We start from the raw sequence: 24,394 nt of genomic DNA on the forward strand, positions 1-24,394 counted from the left end.
CCAAAACTCACTACAGGACGCAAATTCCAGCGCTAGCAGACCCACAGAGAAGGAGCATGCTGATTTAGGGCCATATAGTCAGTGAATTTGGGCCAGGGTCTGTGGGAGTTGGCCACCGGTAGCTGGCTCCCCACCAGCTTAATCCTTCTCTAGATGCCTGCTGTGTGGGTGCTGCTTTCTGGCCCCAACTTTAGCACTTGGTCACATTGTCCATAGGTTGACAATAGAGGGGACAGCAACTTAGTGTTGATCCCCAGCCATAGGAGGACTTCTGTCCAAAATTGAGAACTGTAGGAGGCTATAGGTATGTGTCTTCACCATTGGAGGACTGTTGGAGGAGGGATACATGCCAGACGGTATGCCAGGAGGGAGGGGCTTGTCCCCTTTCACACCTCTAGCTCTGTTGTGTAGCATTTCCTCTTCTCCAGAACTCAGCAACAGTAGAAAATCTCTGTGCTTCATCTCTGGAAAAACATTTATAATATATTTTTTTTAAAGAAAACTAGCTTAACAGAGGTAAAACTGCTGTTTTAACCCAAACAAACGAAAAACGTGACCTCTAATAGGCAAAACATACACAGTGCACCTTTTCCTGAAGTTGCTGGCCTTCCCACCATGCACTGCAGGGTCAGAGAGGCAGTTTGTTTTTCCAACTCACCACAGATGAATCCCTAACCTCTTCTGCCTTTCTAGGCTACTTTTGACTAAAAAGCTTCCTTTATTGTGGGATTTCTTTTATGAGCTTCTTTCAGTGTTTTTTAACGCCTTCATTTATTTTAAAACTACCTGTGTTTTTGCTTCCTTTTTTCTTGGTATTTTTTCTTGTCACATCTTTATTTGGAGAGACCATGAAGGCTCACAAATACCATGCTGTCCAGGCAATGTATTTACCTTAATGCCATTAGTACGGTAAATAAATTGCATGGCTCAATAGAGTGCAACTAAAAGCTACATTTCTTCTATGCTCTTAGTGCATCCATGATTCTGCTCCTCGGGTGGGGGCTAAAACAGAAACATTTTGCCTGTTTCAAACTTTGCAGGAATATTTAGCCCACCCCTAACAGGGACAGGAGGATGAAGCAGGAACATTTAGAATATTCACCCTCTTGGTCCACTTGATCCAGAACGGCAAGAGAGCTGTACCCCCTTCTGGCACTGTGACCATGCCAAAACCACCATTGGAACTCACAAGCTACTCCTCTAAATGAGTGTTCGCGGCTGTCGTCAAGGCATTCAGCATGGAGACTTTCAATATCGGAGCACTAGACATCGAGGGAGTCTGGAACCTGTCCTGCATCTGGTTCTTCTTCACTCTTGAATTCTTTTTAACATCAAAGCCATTGGAGTCAAAAAGTAGTTCCGCCATAAGCACCGTGATGCAGAGGCTGTATGATAACATATAGCAATTCTGGAGGCATATCTTACACATATTGACTTCTCTGAGCTGCAACCCTCCCCTGAAGAACTCCCACACATTCCAAGGACAACTCGCAGAATCCTAAAGGCCAAGAAGGTCCAGCTTTTTTCATGCTGCTTTCTTTGGCTTCCACACCTGCGCTGCCTTTTGCTGCTTCTGGTCCAAAATGGGGTGGCATAGTGTGCAAAGGAACGATGGATTCAACCCAGATATATGTGACTGGGGGTGAGTGTTTGAAAAATGTCAACACTCTGTCCATCATCTTTTTGTGTGTGCCTTTTGCTGCTCCAGAACATCCTTCTGCTTCACCTCAGAAATCTGATAGGAATGATCCGGAAAAAAAAAACTTTGCCATCATCATTCTTCAGAAGAGCGGACAAGAAAAAGTAGAATAAAGATAACAACTCTTGTTGCTTGTGGGACCTAAAGCTTTAGAGACCTCAAAGATTCAGGTAATCAAAGGGTTTCTTCTTCCTAACTGATCCTCAAATCTCTACCTCATAGGGTTTTATCAGTGTTTGATTTCAGTTCCATCCATATAGGGCACCAGTAGAGCAACAAGAATTCTTAACATGAAGGCATTAACTCCTGTTTACAAAGCTATCATCATATTTGAGAGGATACTTCTGAAACCATAAGCTAGACATTTTAGTAATGCTGGCTCCTGGGTCATTGGAGCCCACAAGGCACACATTTCTGTCCCCGGTCTACATTAAGACTGTGGACACAAAATTAATTACAGACCCTTATGCTCAGATCCATCCTTTTTAAAGGAGACCCCACCCTCAGACTCACTTGAAATGTCTAAAGCTAAGAAGTGTTACAGCACCTCAGGTACCTTAACTGCTGTACTAGAGAAAGAGCAAATGGGTGGATTCACTGAATATTGTATTACCTCAGCTGCAGCCTTGAGATTGGCAAGTTCTGCAACCTTGTTGAGTCGTTACCTTAGGGACTGTGAATTCTGTGAAACATTTTACTGATCTCCTTCCCAGTGATGACCGAATTATTTAAGGAAACCTTGAAGGAGGTTGTGATGACGTCTGTGTAGCCAAGGAGTTAGATTAGTTGGCTGGCATGGAAGAGTACCCTGATCCTCCTTTCAGTATTAGGTCTGTAAAGCAACTCAGTAAAGTCAATCCTGCATTAGGCGTAAATAATGCAGTAATTGGCATCCTCAATAGAGACTCTAAAAGCCAAAGTGTCTTCTTTGAAGGAAAGATTGACATCTAGACATTTGAAGATTATTTTCCTGAAAGTTACATCAACTTCATAAGTGAGACGTCTTCTCTCTCCTAGGGAGGATGGGTTTATTCACCTTTCTAGTCCCCAATGCTGAAATACACATTTGTTACTTGCAGGCATCCCTGGAGACCCAGTGGTTTTATAAGATGAGAGACTGAGAAGATAAGGTTGACCAGCTTGGCCACTCACCTTCTTTATGGTTGTGCAAGAGAGAAGAGAACATGTTGCTGGGAGTTCTGTTCCATTAACCTCCCACTCAACATTTTGCTGCAATTTCCGTTCCATAAACTTTCCACTCCTATCTCAAATGTCACATATGTGTAATTGGAAGATTAGCCATCTTGTAGAGGAACACAAGCTAGTACTAGACAACCACATCCTGTAAGACCTCTTTAAAGAGTGGAACACTTCAAAAATACACCTGTTTGCTACTGGAGGAAATGAAAAATGCACCCCTCCTTCTCCATTGTGTCCAGGTTTCCTGATCCAGGGGAATTTCTCTTAAGATAGACTACTTGAGGACATTAGCTTAGGTTACATGTCCAATTGCCCCACTTCCAAAAGTCCTCATCGGATTGATTCAGTGCATCATGCCAGTGATCCTCATTGCTCCACAACTTAATTTGATCTTCACCTGTCTTTTCAAGCTCACAAGAGACTTTTGCATGGATCTTTGTTCCAGGATGTTGGGCAGAATATTTCACCATATCTTGCACTCTCTGATCTTGACTGCTTGGTTCCTGGGGACCTATATCTGAATCTACCAATTGATTGCATGAAAATCCAAAAATAAGTTATTGGGCCTTCCACTTGCTCTTAATATGTTTTTAAGTAGAAGAGGTTCTACTTGTGGTGCCTCAAAAGGCAGGTGAACATGGGAAATTGACAAGAAAATAGTGTACTGCCTTATCTTCCAAACTTAGCAAATTCTGACCTTAAGTTCGCTTCTGTAAAATGCATTTGGCTGTTATCACTGCTTATTGGAAGAGACCTTCTTGAATATCCTTCGTCACATCTCTCAGATTGGGGATGTTCCTAATGGCCTGAGAAGTTATTTCAGTATTTAGAAGACCACCCTCTTAGAGACTTAACATTTTCCTTTCCAAATTAAGGGCCTCTGCACTTGAACCTGTGCATACTGCAAAACTGCAGCACGTTTTGTGGAGGTGGCTCTGTTAGAGCAGCCAGAAGAATGTTTGAGCTTCACATTCTATATTCAGAGGAACAGTGTTTGGTTTCAATTGTAAAACAATATTTTATTAAGAGCTTGTGCTCCTTTCCTTTTCTGGCCAGCATAATCATGTCCTGAATGTGAAAAGGGCTCCAAATATCGAATAGATAAAGGCAGAGGTATTAGTCAAACAGCTGTTTCATAATTATGGGCTGACCTCCTCTAAACAAACCATAGCTAGAGTGGGACTTTACTATACAATTAATTGTTACCAAAATGCCAACAGACCCCACATGAGTAAACCAAAGGCTCATTCTGTGTGTGGTAATGCAGCTACGGACACTGATTTGCATTCATTTGCCCAACATGACGGTATTGACTCGACTCCAGAAAAGGTAGGGTATTTCTCTTAGCCCATTTTATTTATTTAAGAACTATTTGAATTTGCCCTTCCCATTGGATCCTTCCTTAGATGTTGACATCATTTAATTTGATACACTGTACTGTTGTTTATGGATATCCAAGAGAATCCAATGCCAGAGAAGGAAAATTTACTTATCTGTCAAATTAGTTCTGTCATGGTTGGCTTCCCTGAGTGAATAAACATTAATAACGTTGCTCTGTAATTAATATAAGTGTTTGTAAGGAAATGCCTTCTTTGGCATGGTTACCCCCTAACCATTTGCCTTTTGTTGATGCCAGTTATGATTGAAAGTGTGCTGGAACCCGGCTAACCAGGCCCCAGCACCAGTGTTATTTTCCTAACCTGTACCTTTGTTCCCACAATTGGGACAGCCCTGGCACACAGATAAGTCCCTTGTAAATGGTACCCCTGGTACCAAGGGCCCTGTGGCCAGGGAAGGTCTCTAAGGGCTGCAGCATATATTATGCCACCCTGGGGTCCCCTCACTCAGCACATGCACACTGCCTCACAGCTTGTGTGTGCTGGTGGGGAGAAAATTACTAAGTCGACATGGCACTCCCCTCAGAGTGCCGTGCCCTTAACCCACTGCCTTAGGTAAGTCACCCCTCTAGCAGGCCTTACAGCCCTAAGGCAGGATGCACTCTACCAAAGGTGAGGGCATAGGTGCATGAGCACTATGCCCCTACAGTGTCTAAGCAAAACCTTAGACAGGGTAGCCATGAAGAGTATATGGTCTGGGAGTCTGTCAGTTACGAACTCCACAGTTCCATAATGGCTACACTGAAATCTGGGAAGTTTGGTATCAAACCTCTCAGCACAATAAATGCACACTGATGCCAGTGTGGAATTTATTGTAAGATACACCCAGAGGGCATCTTAGAGATGCCCCCTGAATACCAGTCCAACTCCTAGTGCTATGCTGACCAGTTTCTGCCAGCCTGCCACAACCAGAGGAGTTTCTGGACACATGGGGTGACTGATTTTGTCACTCTGTGGCCAGGAACAAAGCCTGCACTGGGTGGAGGTGCTTCTCACCTCCCCCTGCAGGAACTGTAACACCTGGCGGTGAGCCTCAAAGGCTCTGCCTGTTGTTACAGCTCCCCAGGACATCCCAGCTAGTAGAGATGCGTGCCCCTCCGGACACAGCCCCCACTTTTGGCGGCTAGTCCGGAAGAGATAATGAGAAAAACAAGGAGGAGAGTCACCTGCCAGTCAGGACAGCCCCTAAGGTGCCCTGAGCTGAGGTGACCCCTGCCTTTAGACATCCTCCATCTTGAGTTTGGAGGATTCCCCCAATAGGAATAGGGATGTGCCCCCCTCCCCTCAGGGAGGAGGCACAAAGAGGGTGTAGCCTCCCTCAAGGACAGTAGCCATTGGCTACTGCCCCCCAAACTTAAACACACCCCTAAATGTATTATTTAGGGGTGACCCTGAACCCAGGAAATCAGATTCTTGCAACCTGAAGAAAGAAGGACTGCTGACCTGAAAGCCCCACAGAGACGATGGAGACACCAACTGACTTGGCTCCAGCCATCCCGGCCTTTCTCCAGATTCAAAGAACCTGCACAGCGACGCAGCCGACGGGACCGGCGACCTCTGAGGACTCAGAGGACTGCCCTGCACCCAAAGGACCAAGAACCTGCCAAGCACAGCAGCACTGTTCAAAAACTGCAACTTTTAAAGAGACTCCATTTCCCTCCAGAAGTGTGAGTCTTCACACTCTGCACCCGACGCCCCCGGCTCAAGTTTGGAGAAACCAACACCGCAGGAAGGACTCCCAGGCGACTCTAACGACGTGGACACCCTGAGTCGACCTCCCTGCACCCCCAGAGCGACACCTGCAGAGAGGATCCAGAGGCTTCCCCTGACCGGGACTGCCTGGTAACAAAGGAACCCGACGCCCCTGTGCCCTGCCTGCATCGCCTAAGTGACCCCCTGGTCACTCCATTGCTTTCTATAGCAAACCCGATGTCTACTTTTCCTACTGCACCCGACAGCCCCTGTGCCGCTGAGGGTGTGTTTTGTGTGCTTGTGTGCGTCTCCCCCAGTGCGCTACAAAACCCCCCCTGGACTGCTCCCTGAGGTACTTATCGCTAAGCAGACTAGGACTGGACACCCCTGTTCTTCATAGACGCCTATGTGTTTTGGGCCCTCCTTTGACCTCTGCACCTGACCGGCCCTGTGTTGCTGGTGCTGTGGCTTTGGGGTAGCCTTGAACCCCCAACGGTGGGCTGCCTATGTCCTGGGGACTGACTGTGTAAGTGCTTTACTTACCTGAGAAATCTAGCCAAACTTACTTCCCCCAGGAACTGTTGATTTTTGCAGTGTCCACTTTTAAAATAGCGTTTTGCCATTTTAATAAAAACTGTGTGTACTATTGTTTTAAATCAAAGTTCTATACTTGCCTGTGTGAAGTGCCTTGCATTTTATGTACTTACTTCAAATCTTGAATCTTGTGGTTCTAAAATAAATTACGAAAATATATTTTTCTATATAAAAACTATTGGCCTGGAGTTAAGTCTTTGAGTGTGTGTTCCTCAGTTATTGCCTGCGTGTGTACAACAAATGCTTAACACTACCCTCTGATAAGCCTACTGCTTGACCACACTACCACAAAATAGAGCATAAGTATCATCTAATTTTGCCACTATCAACCTCTAACGGGAATCCTTGGACTCTGTGCACACTATCTCTCACTTTGAGATAGTATATACAGAGCCAACTTCCTACAGTGTTCTTTAGAGGCAGTAAGAGTGACTTTTTCACAACATGGTAGGTATCTGAAAGTCACCCCCTAATCAAAGGTAATGCATTTCATTTATTTATGTTTAAGCATCATAGGCTGAAGTATATCCCTCTATACGAGAGACATAGTTAATCTATAAATACTCCTACTTAAAAATGGTAACAGGGAAGATCCTGTGCTAATCAGGCAGTGGAAAACGTGGGTGAATTCTGCAGGCTTTATAAAAGTGGGATGTGGCCTGTCATTAGGCCCGAGTATTGCAAGTTAACACCCTGTGGCTGGCTATCTATGTAGTGTACCAATGTAGGGTTACAACGTGCAGATAGTCCAGTCGACCCTTATTGGTTTACAGGACTTAAATTAATAATCCCAAATGCTCTTTTTGTGGTAGTGTGGGTGAGAAGTTTAGGCTTATCAGAGGATAGTGTTAAGCATTTGTTTAAAACACAGTCAATAAATGAGACACAATGAAGAATTAACTTGAGACCGATTTAGAAACATTTTAGAGATTTTTCATCTCAATTTAGACATCAAGATCTACAAGATCAGGCCAGTACTTGTCGAGTTGGTGAGTTTTAAAGTTATATTAAATATAATCTGAGGCATGAGCCTTGAACGCATCAATTTTATCCTATGGGGAAAACATACATTGCCCAGGGTCACTTGCAAACGACATACAGGACTGTTCTTCTGGACTTAAGGTAAATAGGGGCCGAGGTCCTTAGAACAACCAACAGCTTCAGGTTACCTGCCCTGGTATGTCCGGGTGCAGAGGTGGTTTTAGCAGTGGTAGCCTCGGATGCTATGCATTGAATTCAATGGGAGCAGTTCCTGTACGAAAAACACTACTAGTGGGGACTGGGTGACAAGTTGGGCCAAACCCAAAGTGGTCTCAGTTCTTGAGGGTCTCAGCTTTGTAGAGTCACTGTCTGTTTCAATGACCCAGAGCTGGGGGGGCTTGGGTGCATAGGTGTTTTTTCTGGCAGGTCAGTGAGTTAGAGGCCCTTACAGTTCTTGGGTCCCATGAGGAAGAGGGGAAAAAGAAACACAGCAGAACGACTTCTGGCATGGATCTGGCTTCTTCTGAAGTTCCACGACATGCAGGTAAGTTTCAACAGCTGTGGCGTTCCGGCTGAACACCAACAAGCCTTGGGGCTTGCAACTGGCGATGGTACTCTGGGTATTGGTGCAGGGAGGCTCCGGCAGGATCAGCGTCTCGTACCCAGGACAGGTCGACGGGGCTGCACTCTTTAACTCTCTGAATCCTCTTCCTAGGTAGATGCTCCCTCAGTGTACCCAATGGTTAGCACAACGAAGAACTGGACAGTCACAGTTGGTGCATGCTGCTGCAGGGAAGAAGCTCCTCCACTCCAAGGGAGATGCTGGCTGGTTGGCAAAGTGCTGGCAGGCCTCTGAGGATGCACAAGCTACATGATGAGTCAGGTCTTTGCATTTGTCAGGACTGGAGCAGGAGGGCAGGGTTGGCGGCAGTCCTCAGTTAGTCCACAGTTGTTGTGTTTGCCAGCTCCTCTTTGTCCTTTTTCTCTTGTCAGTTGAATCTGAGTTCCTGTTGTCAGGAGGCCACCTAAATACTCAGGTTAGGGGAGTTAAGGGTAGTAGCCAATGGGCTACTTACCCCTGGGGTGACTATGCCCCCTATATGACCACTTTCTGTGGGGAGTGGGCATAACCCTGTCACAGAGTTCCTAAAACAAAATGGTGTAACCCTTTCATCCTTTGTGGAGCACATCAGGGATGTGACTAACCTGGTAGTGCAACACGCCTACTTGCTAAGCTAAATTCCCACCGGTCCTGGTGCCAAATGGGCGTCAGAGCAGAGGATGGCATCTCCCAGGTCTGGTGGAAGCCGGGGTCGCATAGCAAAGGCAGTAGGGACTTTGACAGATTCACCCGCCATCCTGCTGAAGGAGCTGATAACATCTTCCTGCAGAGCAGGCATTGTTTCTGGCCTCTGAGAGTAGGCTTTCACCTCCAGGGGGCCAGAAAACCCATCTGTCGTGGCAGGCTTGTCAATACAAGTAATGCCAGCACACTACAGGACTAGTAGGTTTTCAGGAGGCACGTCTTAGGTGCCCTGTGGGTACATGGCATAATAAATCCAATACTGGCAATAGTATGGTTTTATTAAGACGAGGTGTTTGATACTAAACACCATTATTCTCTTTGTAGCCATCATGTAGCTGGGATACTCGTGATGATTAGTGCCTAGTACATTTCCTTAAGATGGCTGCCTGGTCACTTGTAACATCTAGTAATGGAACTAGACATCACAGGGGCCTATCCGCTTATGCAGAAGCGTCCACACATAAAATATAATGAGTCTTTGTAGGAGGCTGGACTGGCTTGTAGTGAGTACCAAGGGGTACTTGCACCTTGCACCAGGCCCAATTATCCCTTATTAGTGTATAGGGTGTCTAGCAGCTTAGGCTGATAGATAATGGTAGCTTAGCAGAGCAGCTTAGGCTGAACTAGGAGACGTGTGAAGCTACTACAGTACCACTTAGTGTCATATGCACAATATCATAAGAAAACACAATACACAGTTATACTAAAAATAAAGGTACTTTATTTTTATGACAATATGCCAAAGTGTCTCAGAGTGTACCCTCAGTGAGAGGATAGGAAATATACACAAGATATATATACACAATACCAGAAATATGCAGTATAGTCTTAGAAAACAGTGCAAACAATGTACAGTTACAATAGGATGCAATGGGGACACATAGGGATAGGGGCAACACAAACCATATACTCCAAAAGTGGAATGCGAACCACGAATGGACCCCAAACCTATGTGACCTTGTAGAGGGTCGCTGGGACTATTAGAAAATAGTGAGGGTTAGAAAAATAGCCCACCCCAAGACCCTGAAAAGTGAGTGCAAAGTGCACTAAAGTTCCCCAAAGGACAAAGAAGTCGTTATAGGGGAATAAGGCAGGAAAGACACAAACCAACAATGCAACAACGCTGGATTTCCAATCTGGGGTACCTGTGGAACAAGGGGACCAAGTCCAAAAGTCACAAGCAAGTCGGAGATGGGCAGATGCCCAGGAAATGCCAGCTGCGGGTGCAAAGAAGCTTCGACTGGACTGAAGAAGCTGCGGTTTCTGCAGGAACGCAAAGGGCTAGAGACTTCCCCTTTGGAGGACGGATCCCTCTCGCCTTGTAGAGTTGTGCAGAAGTGTTTTCCCGCCGAAAGAACGCCAACAAGCCTTGCTAGCTGCAAATCGTGCGGTTAGCGTTTTTGGACGCTGCTGCGGCCCAGGAGGTCGCAAATTGGACCAGGAGGTAGAGGGGACGTCGAGCAAGACAAGGAGCCCTCTTAGCAGCAGGTAGCACCCGGAGAAGTGCCAGAAACAGGCACTACGAGGATGCGTGAAACGGTGCTCACCCGAAGTTACACAAAGGAGTCCCACGTCGCCGGAGACCAACTTAGAAAGTCGTGCAATGCAGGTTAGAGTGCCGTGGACCCAGGCTTGGCTGTGCACAAAGGATTTCCGCCGGAAGTGCACAGGGGCCGGAGTAGCTGCAAAAGTCGTGGTTCCTAGCAATGCAGTCTAGCGAGGTGAGGCAAGGACTTACCTCCACCAAACTTGGACTGAAGAGTCACTGGACTGTGGGAGTCACTTGGACAGAGTTGCTGGATTCGAGGGACCTCGCTCGTCGTGCTGAGAGGAGACCCAAGGGACCGGTAATGCAGCTTTTTGGTGCCTGCGGTTGCAGGAGGAAGATTCCGTCGACCCACGGGAGATTTCTTCGGAGCTTCTAGTGCAGAGAGGAGGCAGACTACCCCCACAGCATGCACCACCAGGAAAACAGTCGAGAAGGCGGCAGGGTCAGCGTTACAGAGTTGCAGTTTGCTACTATGTTGCAGGTTTGCAGGCTTCCAGCGCGGTCAGCAGTCGATTCCTTGGCAGAAGGTGAAGAGAGAGATGCAGAGGAACTCGGATGAGCTCTTGCATTCGTTATCTAAGGAATCCCAAGAGACAGAGACCCTAAATAGCCAGAAAAGAGGGTTTGGCTACCTAGGAGAGAGGATAGGCTAGCAACACCTGAAGGAGCCTATCACAAGGAGTCTCTGACGTCACCTGGTGGCACTGGCCACTCAGAGCAGTCCAGTGTGCCAGCAGCACCTCTGTTTCCAAGATGGCAGAGGTCTGTAGCACACTGGAGGAGCTCTGGGCACCTCCCAGGGGAGGTACAGGTCAGGGGAGTGGTCACTCCCCTTTCCTTTGTCCAGTTTCGCGCCAGAGCAGGGCTAAGGGGTCCCCTGAACCGGTGTAGACTGGCTTATGCAGAATTGGGCACATCCGTGCCCAAGAAAGCATTTCCAGAGGCTGGGGGAGGCTACTCCTCCCCTGCCTTCACACCATTTTCCAAAGGGAGAGGGTGTAACACCCTCTCTCAGAGGAAGTCCTTTGTTCTGCCATCCTGGGCCAGGCCTGGCTGGACCCCAGGAGGGCAGATGCCTGTCTGGGGGGTTGGCAGCAGCAACAGCTGCAGTGAAACCCCGGGAAAGGCAGTTTGGCAGTACCAGGGTCTGTGCTACAGACCACTGGGATCATGGGATTGTGCCAACTATGCCAGGATGGTATAGAGGGGGCAATTCCATGATCATAGACATATTACATGGCCATATTCGGAGTTACCATTGTGAAGCTACCTATAGGTAGTGACCTATATGTAGTGCACGCGTGTAATGGTGTCCCCGCACTCACAAAATCCAGGGAATTGGCCCTGAACCATGTGGGGGCACCTTGGCTAGTGCCAGGGTGCCCTAACACTAAGTAACTTAGCACCCAACCTTTACCAGGTAAAGGTTAGACATATAGTTGACTTATAAGTTACTTAAGTGCAGTGTAAAATGGCTGTGAAATAACGTGGACGTTATTTCACTCAGGCTGCAGTGGCAGGCCTGTGTAAGAATTGTCAGAGCTCCCTATGGGTGGCAAAAGAAATGCTGCAGCCCATAGGGATCTCCTGGAACCCCAATACCCTGGGTACTTCAGTACCATATACTAGGGAATTATAAGGGTGTTCCAGTAAGCCAATGTAAATTGGTAAAATTGGTCACTAGCCTGTCAGTGACAATTTGAAAGAAATGAGAGAGCATAACCACTGAGGTTCTGATTAGCAGAGCCTCAGTGAGACAGTTAGTCACTACACAGGTAACACATTCAGGCACACTTATGAGCACTGGGGCCCTGGTGAACAGGGTCCCAGTGACACATACAACTAAAACAACATATATACAGTATAAAATGGGGGTAACATGCCAGGCAAGATGGTACTTTCCTACAGTCTTCACTTGGGGATTAAAGGCCTGCTCTATGGGTGACTTACATATATTATATGCATGACAATAAGTGTGCCATGCCGTGTTTTCATTGATGGTTTGCTCCATGAAACATGCTCTACAATGGGAGGCTGTGTGTAATTGGTAGGAGGGGACCCTTAAGGTGGTACAATACATGCAGCCGCCTTTGGGGACACCCTCTAATACCAATGTCCTAGGTACCGGGGGTTACATTTACTAGGGACTTACATGGGATGCTAAGTGTGTGCCAGTTGCACAGAATTTGATTAGTTTACCTTGTTTTAGGGAAAGGGTACTGGGGACCTGGTTAGCAGGACCCCAGTGAATCTTCAGTCGAAAGCCCTCAGGACCCGTGGCAAAACGTGGGCGTGACCATGTTAAAAAGGGCACTTTCCTACAAGCCCTCCTTTACTTAATCCTTGGTTAAACATGTGCATTCTTACTACAGGTTACTTGTGCATGGTGTAATCATATCTCTCACTGCTGTATATCAATATCACTTAAGTCGATAGGCACATGTAAAATAAACTTGTTAAAGAGTTACAATGTAATGTAACCTGATTTGCATCTCACTGTATTTCCTTTCTTTTCACGATTCTAGGATTCTCCTCGGAAGAGCTTTCCTGGCTTCAGGACAGCAGAGGAAGGCCCCATATTTGCCACACACAGGTTTCACCCGTTCATCTGTTCCTGACTGATCATAATCAGTTTGTTCATCACTGTACGGTGACTGAGGTAAATAAAATAAAATCAGTCCTACTGGATAAAGGTGCAGTTTCTGCATTCAAAATGAATAAGATAAAAGCATGCATAGCTGTTACTTGCAGGCTGAACTTGTGAAACATGCCCAACACTATCCTATTAGAAAATATTGTTTGACCTTTATCCATCTACATTTATCTAAGACCTACAATTATATTTAGAAATGCACATCATAGAGTAGTATTGACAAACGTCTACTATATTGGACACAGACACTTTGCCTAAATTTAGCAGTACCACATGCTATTTAATAAAATGAGGCTCTCAACCTTGGTTCACAACATCTTGAAACTGTAGCAAAAGCTTATCTGTGAAATGCCGACAAAACCTGAAAAAGTATAGGAACATAGTTGGGTCACTGGAAACAAAAATGTAAGAGCTTGGTAAATCATGCTGTGGATAATTTGTTTTGTATTGGATAGATGTAAAATGAAAAAAGGCAAACATTAGCTGATAAGTAACTACTACTCAAAAAACGATTACAAGTTGGTGTTCGAAATGTGGTCTCTGGTTAACAGTCAGTTTGCACTCTGTCCAAGCAGGGACACTCAGTCTAGTCAGAGCAATGGAGAAGCACAGTTAGCTAACCCCTGCTTACCCCCTTAGTAGCTTGGCACAAGCAGTCAGGCTTATCTCAGAAGCAACGTGTAAAGTATGTGCACCAACACACACAGTAATACAGTGAAAACACTTCAAAATGGACACCACACCAGTTTAGAAAAATAGGTAATATTTATCTAACATTTCCCTGCACTGCATTCTGAGTGTAGATTTCAGCTCTTATTCTGCTAGTTTCACCTTTCAGGGGCCCAGGGACTGGGTAGGGCACCACCTGTCAGGGCAGGATTCTCAGCAGTGAGTTCAGGTGCTGGCAGAAAAAGTTTTTGATGGCCCTGAGACTTCAAAATAGTAGGCAAGCCCTTGGAGATTCTTCTGAAGCAGGAATGCATGTCAGAGTCACCAGATCCTCAGGGTCTGCGCACATTCCCAACATGTCCACCACAAGACAGCTCCAATACTCTGAATAGAATGTCACAGAGTCTAAGAGAGTCCAAGTGGGGAAAAGGGGATTAGGTAGGGAACAGCTGGGAAGGAGACCTGTAGGATGCAAAAGGTTAAAACACACAATATCAAAATTATATCATATTAATCTTTAATAGACTATGATTCTAAGCATTGTCATATTGTAACCATGGATAACTTAAGCATGGACTAATTAACTAGGCCTCAAGACGTTTGGTTACCTGGGAAGAAATAAAGAATGATTAACACAACTTCTCAATAAAACCTCTTAATGAATTGTTACACATTGACTAGAAACATAAGCACCCTCTAGAATTATGTCTCCAGAATCAAGCACAGTCTTTTGCATGAGGACAAGGAAATAATCTGAACGTTTTCTGGAACTCCATAGGAGTTGTATTAAGGGGCTTATTATGCACATATAATGTAACATCTAGAATTCTAGCACTTAGTTTTTAAATGCAGAAACATAGATTGCGCACATTGTTGATTTCCACAAGAATATGTAAATGCCATGAAATGGTTGCACACAATGAATATCATGAGTTAAGCACAAGAAATGAATCGCGCCTCTTGCCGAGTCGAATGCCACCATGTGAATGCCAAGAAATGGTAGCGCACAATGAATATCACGAGTTAAGCACAAGAAATGAATCGGGCGTCTTGCCGATTGGAATGCCACCATGTGAATGCCAAGAAATGGTAGCGCACAATGAATATCACGAGTTAGGCACAAGAAATGGATTGCACGTCTTGCTGATTCGAATGCTAGCATGCAAATGCCAGAAAAAGCCAAGAGCACATTCACACGCACAAGGTAAAATCATTTATCATGAAAATTAGGCCCAAGAACTCGAAAGCCTTCGAGAACGGGATTGGGGGCCCAGCCCGACCTCCGTCTCACCACCCTGATCAAGAATCGCCAACAAAGTGAAGGGCAAGGCCTGGAAGATCAAAGTAGGCCTCCGGAACAGGAGCTCAGGAAGTTGCTGCTGCTCTGCACCGGGACCTCTGAATAGTGAGCACGTGGAGTTCGGCTGGCTCCCTTATATAGAGTCTTGGCCCAGCCCACAACCACACCCAGTCATGCTGCAGAGGAAGCTTCTAGAAGGCCCTGGAAAGGGACAACACCCTGACACACTCTGAAAGCCTGCAGCAATACATTGCAAATGAACAGTATTTGTAAGCACCTTGAATATAAGTCCTCAGGATTTAACTCTGCAATGCAAAAGGTTAAACAACAGCACATCAGCACAATGCATGAATTACGTTATCATGGAAGTGCTGGATTTTTGCATTCCAGTCGCCCGTAGAGCGCGCACTGCCCTGATGTTGACAATGCACAACAAAGTCCAGTCTTTGTCTCCTTTCACAGGCAGAAGCAGCAACTCCAGGCTAGCCCAACAAAACACAATCACAGGCAGGGTCAGCACTTCTTCTCAGCTCTTCAGCTCTTCTCCTTGGCAGAGGTTCCTCTTGGTTCCAGAAGTGACCTAGAGTCTGGGGATTTGAGTCTAATACTTATACCTCTTTCTGCCTTTAAATTAGGAACTTCAAATGGGAGTCTCTGTTGTTTACAGGATCCTGCCTTGCCCAGGTTAGGCCCCAGACACAGACCAGAGGGTTGGAGACTTCATTGTGTGAGGGCAGGCACAACTCATTCACGTGTAAGTGTGTCAAAGCCCAGCTACAAAGTGACAACTCCTCCCTCCACTCTAGTCCAGATGGCTCCTCAGGATAGGCAGGCTACACCCCAGCTTCCTTTGTGTCACTCTCTAGAGGAGATTCACAAACAGCCCAACTGTCAGTCTGACCCAGACAGGGAATCCACAAACAGGCGGAGTCACATAATGGCTTAAGCAAGAAAATGACTACTTTCTAAAAGTTGCATTTTCAAACTAAAAACCAACTTCACTAAAAGAGGTATTTTTAAATTGTGAGTTCGGAGACCCCAAACTCCACATTTCTATCTGTCCTCAAAGGGAAACTGAACTTTAAGGATATTTAAAGGCAGACCCCTTGTTAACCTATGAGAGAGCTATGTTTTATAACAGTGAAAACCACATTTCCAGTATTTCACTGTTAGGACATAAAACACATCAGTACATGTCCCACCTGTAATACACACTGCACCCTGCCCCTGGGGCTACGTAGGGCCTACCTTAGGGGTGCCTTACATGTATAAAAAGGGAAGGTTTAGCCCTGGAAAGTGGAAGTCAAATTGTCATTTTAAAACTGCACACACAGACGCTACAGTGGCAGGTCTGAGCCATGTTTATAGGGCTACTAATGTGGGTGGCACAACCAGTGCTGCAGGCCCACTAGTAGCATTTGAGTTGCAGGCCCTAGGCACCTCTTGTGCACTTTACTAGGGACTTACTAGTAAATCAAATATGCCAATCAGGGAAAAGCCAATTACACATACATTTTACACAGGAGCACTTGCACTTTGGCACTCGTCAGCAGTGGTAAAGTGCTCACAGTACCAAAAAACAGCAAAAACAGAGTTCAGCACACAGTCAAAACATGTGAAGCAGAGGCCAAAAAGATAGGGGAGACAACGCCAAGGATGCCAGGTCTAACAGTTGGTTAATGGTAAAAGAGATTTAGTGGGTGGTATGAATGAGAAAACTGCTATGAATACTGCAAAACTTTGGATTCAGATAAAACACTGTACACCACAAGGCAATAAGAATAAGAATGTTGTTTACGTTTATTTGCTACTCAGTCTGATTTGAGATGTAGGAGGGCAATGTAAAGTTTAATGCTACAGGTACCCTGATCATTATGACAAGCACTGGAGCTAGTGGCCAATGGAGTTGCATGTGATAAGCAAAAAGACAGAGTTCCAGGTGCTTTGAACAAGAAAACCAAAAAAAAGCTTGTAGTAAGTATGAAGTAGTGTTCGATATTATCTCCTAGCATTCTTTTGAATATAATGTGCATTTGCTAATTTCCAGGATGATTATCTAGTTAAAGTTTGTTAAAAATTGCATTTTTGAGAGTCTAAACCTCTCCCCCCTAGATTAGAGGTTATTACATTTGTGATGATTCACAAGCTTGACTAGATCAGATAATGTTTATTTCCGAAATTCATCCGTGGAACATGTAGAATTATTAATCCTGCATAAAACATATACATGAAACTTACTATATGATGAATTTCCAATAACAGAATTTAAACCGCTGTGCACAAATACAGTTCAGTTCAGTTCAGCTGATGTTGGTGTTTTAGCTTACTAACCCACAGCTCTGGGCCATAGAGGGCTCTTGCTTGTATTTTTGTTCTGAAAAACATTAATGATGCTGATAGTGCCTGCCACCCTATTTTTGTCATGTACAGAGTGTGCTAGTAAGAGGGCACATGCTGCTATCTGAGCTGACCACCTGCTACTCATTTAGCATATGGCTAGATTGTCAAACTAGCTTACTGTTTTCTAGTTTGTGTTAGTTCTACGCCATGGTAGTTCCTGGGTCTGGGTTGAAGGCTGGCATTCCTCCTAGGCTTTTGGAGGAACAGGCAGTTGCAGGACAAGACGTCTTTGGTGCAACTATCGAGGATAGCAGGCAGGCCAGCGGGGCTGGGGCCAAGTCAACCGCTGGTCTTCTGTTCTTGCTTTTGTGGCTCTCAGGTTGGCAAAACCTTATTTTCTGGTGCTAGGGGCTCCCCTAAACTCTGAAAGGACAGTCCTGTAAGTCGTTGCTAAGTGCCTAAATGCAGTATATGTTTCTTTCTCATAGGATAACATTAGGGCACCCAATGCTGAAAAGCACCTCTTCACGCCCCAGTGCCTCTCCTCTCCTTAAGTCCGGGAGATTGATCCTGTATGCAGCATATGCTTTTCCTTGATAGGATCACTTTACCACTTCAGAAATTTCACATAACCTCAGCATCATCCTCAACTCCTCGCTCTCTGTGAACTACCAAGTCAACGCCGCCTCGTCCTCCTGCTTCCACACGCTCTGCCTGCTCTGAAAGATCTTCAAGTGAGTCCCCGTTGAATAAAGAAGAACAGTCACCCAGGTGCTCGTCAGGAGCATGCTCTGTAATGCACTCCATTCCGGCACCTCCCAGAAGCTCCAAAAGAAGCTGTAAAGAATCCAGAATGCCGCAGCTAGAATTATCCTGGACATCCCTCACCGCAGCCACATCTCCGGGCACCTGAGAGACCTCCACTAGCTCCTGATCAACTAAAGAATTCACATTCAAGCTCCTCATGCATGCCTACAACGCCCTCCACAACATGCGGACCTGCTTACCTTTACCACTACCTCCCCTTCCACATGCCCACCAGACAACTCTGTTCCACTCATTTGGACCTGGCTACCATCCCATGGATCCGCAGGACCACATCCGAAGGAAGATCCTTCTTGTACCTTGCTGCTAAGACCTGGAACTCTCTTACTCTTCATCTCAGGCAATCTCGTTCTCTGCCTCCGCTCCGGCAGAACCTCAAGACCTGGCTCTTCGACTGAACTGGCCACTCAGCACTTCAACAGAGCTGCAGTTCCTCTACCACCGCCTGCCGTCTTGAGACCGGAACCGGTGATGAGCCGCACTGCATAACAATCCTGATTGATTGACTGTGTTGATTTTTCAAACCTGTGAAATTCAGAACTCGAAACATACTTACCGGATTGTGATGATCTTGGTGCCTAAAATTGTGTTATTTTTACATATTGCCCCGTATCTCCTTATTGAGTCATGTGTATCATTTATTGACTGTGTATGCAACACTCCTCTCTGATAACCCTTAAGCTGCTGGACCACACTACCCCCCTAAGAGAGCACCTTCGGATGGCTGGGAAAAAAAAAACCCTGTCCACTTATAAAGGAACTCCTAGACTCTTTGCAAGGTATACCTTATAAAGAGCCAGCTTTCAACATTCATATATTTTGTAAAATTATTTTGTCATGATGACAAATGTATGGGTATGTAAGGAAATGCCTCCTTGGCATGGTTACCCCCTGACTTTTTGCCTTTGCTGATGCCAAGTTATGATTTGAAAGTGTGCTGAGGCCTGCTAACCAGGCCCCAGCACCAGTGTTCTTTCCCTACAACTGTACTTTTGTATCCACAATTGCCACACCCTGGCATCCAGGTAAGTCCCTTGTAACTGGTACCCCTGGTACCAAGGGCCCTGATGCCAGGGAAGGTCTCTAAGGGATACAGCATGTCTTATGCCACCCTGGGGACCCCTCACTCAGCACAGACACACTGCTTGCCAGCTTGTGTGTGCTGGTGAGGAGGAAATGACTAAGTCGACATGGCACTCCCCTCAGGGTGCCATGCCAACCTCACACTGCCTATGGCATAGGTAAGTCACCCCTCTAGCAGGCCTTACAGCCCTAAGGCAGGGTGCACTATACCATAGGTGAGGGCATAGGTGCATGAGCACTATGCTCCTACAGTGTCTAAGCAAAACCTTAGACATTGTAAGTGCAGGGTAGCCATAAGAGTATATGGTCTGGGAGTCTGTCATACACAAACTCCACAGCACCATAATGGCTACACTGAAAACTGGGAAGTTTGGTATCAAACTTCTCAGCACAATAAATGCACACTGATGCCTTTGTACATTTTGTTGTGAAATACACCCCAGAGGGCATCTTAGAGATGCCCCCTGAAAACATACCCGACTTCCAGTGTGGGCTAACTAGTTTTACCACCTGCCACACACCAGACATGTTGCTGGCCACATGGGGAGAGTGCCTTTGTCACTCGTGGCTAGTAACAAAGCCTGCACTGGGTGGAGGTGCTTCTCACCTCCCCCTGCAGGAACTGTCACACCTGGCGGTGAGCCTCAAAGGCTCACCCCCTTTGTTACAGCGCCCCAAGGCACTCCAGCTAGTGGAGATGCCCGCCCCCTCTGGCCACGGTCCCACTTTTGGCGGCAAGGCTGGAGGAGATAATGAGAAAAACAAGGAGGAGTGACTGGCCCCTAAGGTGTCCTGAGCTGAGGTGAGTCTGACTTTTAGAAATCCTCTATCTTGCAGATGAGGATTCCCCCAATAGGATTAGGGATGTGCCCCCCCTCCCCTCAGGGAGGAGGCACAAAGAGGGTGTAGCCACCTTCAGGGCTAGTAGCCATTGGCTACTAACCCCCCAGACCTAAACACCGCCCTAAATTGAGTATTTAGGGGCTCCCAGAACCTAACAAGATAGATTCCTGCAACCTGAAGACGAAGAAGGACTGCTGACCTGAAAGCCCTGCAGAGAAGACGGAGACACCAACTGCTTTGGCCCCAGCCCTACCGGCCTGTCTCCCCACTTCAAGAAAAACTGCAACAGCGATGCGTTCCACAGGGTCCAGCGACCTCTGAAGCCTCAGAGGACTACCCTGCATCTAAAAGGACCAAGAACTCCTGAGGACAGCGGCTCTGCTCCAAAGAAGAAACATCTTTGCAACAAAGAAGCAACTTTTAAAGACCACACGTTTCCCGCCGGAAGCGTGAGACTTTGCACTCTGCACCCGACGCCCCCGGCTCGACCTGCGGAGAAACAACACTACAGGACTCCCCGGCGACTGCGACCCTGTGAGTAGCCAGAGTTGACCCCCCTGAGCCCCCCAGCGACGCCTGCAGAGGAAATCCAGAGGCTCCCCCTGACCGTGACTGCCTGCTTCAAAGAACCCGACGCCTGGTAAAGACACTGCACCCGCAGCCCCCAGGACCTGAAGGATCCGACCTCCAGTGCAGAAGCGACCCCCAGGTGGCCCTCTCCCTTGCCCAGGTGGTGGCTACCCAGAGGAGCCCCACCCTGCCTGCCTGCTTCGCTGAAGAGACCCGTGGGTCTCCCATTGAAACCTATTGCAAACCCGACGCCTGTTTGCACTCTGCACCTGGCCGCCCCGTGCCGCTGAGGGTGTACTTTTTGTGCTGACTTGTGCCCCCCCCCCCCCACAAAACCCCCCTGGTCTGCCCTCCGAAGACGCGGGTACTTACCTGCTGGCAGACTGGAACCGGGGCACCCCCTTCTCCATTGAAGCCTATGTGTTTTGGACACCACTTTGACCTCTGCACCTGACCGGCCCTGAGCTGCTGGTGTGGTAACTTTGGGGTTGCCCTGAACCCCCAATGGTGGGCTACCTTGGACCCAACTTTGAACCCTGTAGGTGGTTTACTTACCTGCAAAACTAACAAACACTTACCTCCCCCAGGAACTGTTGAAAATTGCACTGTCTAGTTTTAAAATAGCTTATTGCCATTTTTGTGAAAACTGTACATGCTATTTTGCTAATTCAAAGTTCCTAAAGTACCTAAGTGAAATACCTTTCATTTGAAGTATTACTTGTAAATCTTGAGCCTGTGGTTCTTAAAATAAACTAAGAAAATATATTTTTCTATACAAAATTGTCTTTGAGTGTGTGTACAACAAATGCTTAACACTACCCTCTGATAAGCCTACTGCTCGACCACACTACCACAAAATAGAGCATTAGAATTATCTCTTTTTGCCACTATCTTACCTCTAAGGGGAACCCTTGGACTCTGTGCATGCTATTTCTTACTTTGAAATAGTTCATACAGAGCCAACTTCCTACAGGGTATACTTTATATTTTTTGTCAAATGCATTGAAAAATCCTAAGGTTCTAGCCATTATATTTATTCATATACCATATTCAAGCACCCTGGCATGTACTCACAAACTGGCCAAAAGTGGGGGTTACAAGGCTAGAAAGAGGCTACCTTCCTACAATATCCACTTACTTACCAACGATTTTGAACTAAGGAAGGGGAGTATCAAGTTTTGCCAGTCGGAGACTTAAATTGTAAGTGTCCAATCATTCTATTAATATAGTCTCTGATAATGAGAGTGCAACTGCATTCAATATTCCCCTTCTGTAGTTTCCTTCAAATTTGAAAACGGAAAAAGAGGGCTTTTACTTTTAGGCCATCTGAAAAAAAAATGGTTTTGTGATTTTAAACGGGAGGTGTAGCCTGGATTCTCCGGCTCAGTTCACTCCTAAATCCTCACAGGGAACCTCATTTTTTGATTATTTCATTGCTTCTTATTCTGCAGCTCAATATGTCACGGATGTAAGGGTTCTAGATGCTTTAAGTGACCATAGATTACTGTTTTTTGTTTAGATTTAAGCCTGTCTTCTGTAGGACCATGGAAGTTTGATGGATCCTGCGTTAATTTTAATAAGAAATCACGTAGAACTCCGAAAATTGCTAATTTAAAAGGTTATTTGAGAGATTGATCTTGGATTGAGACTCCAGGAATAGGGATATTCTTAATTCTTAATTAATGATTGTAAAGGACAATTTTTCGAGAAATGTTAAACCTTTTCATAAAGTAGCATGTCCTTTCATGCATCCCTTGAAAAAGGAGATGAATATATTAATTCAGCTGCAATTTATTTCATTTTCAGAGGCAAGCTTATCTCTTTATTAAAGAGAAGAATGATGCGGTTGAAGGTGGGTTTTAGAAGGCAGAGTGTTAAGCATAGGTGGATTGGTTTGAGAGAAGCTGAAAATACTAGAAAGAAAAATACTAGAAAATACTGGGTGATTATCGCTGATTGCTGCAGCGCCAAAGTGTGGTCATATCGTTCCCTGATATCTGAGGATGTTCGGGGAGGTTTCATTCTTTCATTATATGCTGAAAACCCACAAACTATTGTTCTCCATGAAAATATGTTACCTGAATGTAAAAAGAGCTCAGATAGGTGTGGCCCTCCCACAGTGGGTGAGATTGAGTTATCAATCAGAGCATGCAATCCTTAGGCCCAAAGGGGCCTGATGAGGTCCCAATTTCAGTAATGAAACTAGAGGCTTCTCTATGGGCAAGGATACTCCATTCTGTGTTTAAATATTGTTTTTGTAAAGGTATTGTCCCTTCTTCGAGGGTCAGAAGTGGTGTCCCTTTATATAAAAAAGGAGCAAGAAATTCACCTTCTAATTACCTCCAAATTGCCCTTTTGGACGCAGTTGGTAAGGTTTTTACTAAAAGTCTATTAGAGCACCTTAAAACCTGGGTAGAGAGTATCCGTATTATCCCGTTGGAACAGACTGGTTTTCAGAAAGGCCATAGTACTTTAGATAATATTGCTACATTGCAGCTTATAAATTGAAAATATGTAACGATTGGGGCTCTGTGGTGTATGCCACTTTTATAGACTTCTCCACAGCCTTTGATGGGTCGATCGCTCAACATTATGGAAAAAGATGTCTATGCTTGGCATACCAGGCACTTTGCTGCATTTAATTATAGCTCTGTATTCCTCAACATGGTGTAACGGTCTAATGGGCAGTAATTTGGGTCTATCAAGAGAGTTTCCCACAAAGGATTGAAGCAGGGCTGCATATAAGCACCTTCGAGTAACCGGGCGGTCACCGCCACGGATACAAGCCACACCCCTGAGCGGATCAAAAAAGTGCCCCGGGGGTACAATCTGGGATACTGCACACCCGGAAGTGCTTCCCGGATATCTGAGTTGAAGACGCGGAAGAAAGGGAGCCGGAGAGGAGAGACTCTCCCGAGCCGGAGGAAGGAAAAGGAGTGGAGCTGTAGGAGAAAGGACGCTAGGAATCGGAGGAGGGAAGAGGGAATCCAGCCAAACGGAGAAGCCTTTAAGGAGACCCAGAGACGCCCACGGAGACCGACGAGAGACGCGACGGAGCTGCCACGTCCCTGGAGGGGCGTGGCTAGCACAGGTACGTTCGTGCCTCCGCGTAAATTTCTTACCCAGGTGGAATCAGAGCGAGAGGAGCACGCAGGGGAGGGATCGGGAGGAAGGGATCGGGAAAAGGAACGTTTGAAAGTGTGTATACTTACCTTTAATTCACGAGGAGGGAGTGGTGAAAGATAACCACCCTCTAACAAAAGAAGGAGAATTGAACTGTACTAGAAATTAAGATCACTGGGGAGATTGTGGTACTCCTAAAAGCCTGACCCTCTCACACCCCTGCACAACCCCTATCCTCGCACACCTGCCTACTAACCCTAATATAATACGTATTCCCCAAAGACCCACACTCACCTGTTCTTTAATTTTCCTTGGGGACCGGCCACCACTATCCTGGAACAGAGAGGTCCAGTGTCACCCTGAAGGCCACCGTCTCTTGATCACGACGTCCAGAAGAGAAAAACCTGAAAGAAGAAGATCAAATATTATTCCCTGTGACACAGATCAAGGCAACCCTAGGACATTACCTAAGGAGATAACAATATCTAAATATATATATATATATATACATTAATTCCTTATCCAGAAGAAAATAAAGAGCACATACGAACAGCACCTGGTGTATTAGGA

At 46.0% G+C, this 24,394-nt stretch overlaps 1 protein-coding gene across 2 annotated transcripts in view; it reads left to right on the forward strand.

Moving 5' to 3' along the window:
* Positions 1-24,394, forward strand: part of TEX10 (testis expressed 10) — a 646,375-nt gene that overhangs the window by 383,144 nt on the left and 238,837 nt on the right. For both annotated transcript variants that reach the window (XM_069219626.1, XM_069219625.1), the window contains exon 10: positions 12,944-13,077. In XM_069219626.1, coding sequence (XP_069075727.1) covers positions 12,944-13,077 — 134 coding nt within the window. The remainder of the gene's footprint in view (positions 1-12,943; positions 13,078-24,394) is intronic.

This window comes from Pleurodeles waltl, chromosome 2_2 (assembly GCF_031143425.1).
Source record: "Pleurodeles waltl isolate 20211129_DDA chromosome 2_2, aPleWal1.hap1.20221129, whole genome shotgun sequence".
NCBI classification, from domain to species: Eukaryota; Metazoa; Chordata; class Amphibia; order Caudata; family Salamandridae; genus Pleurodeles; species Pleurodeles waltl.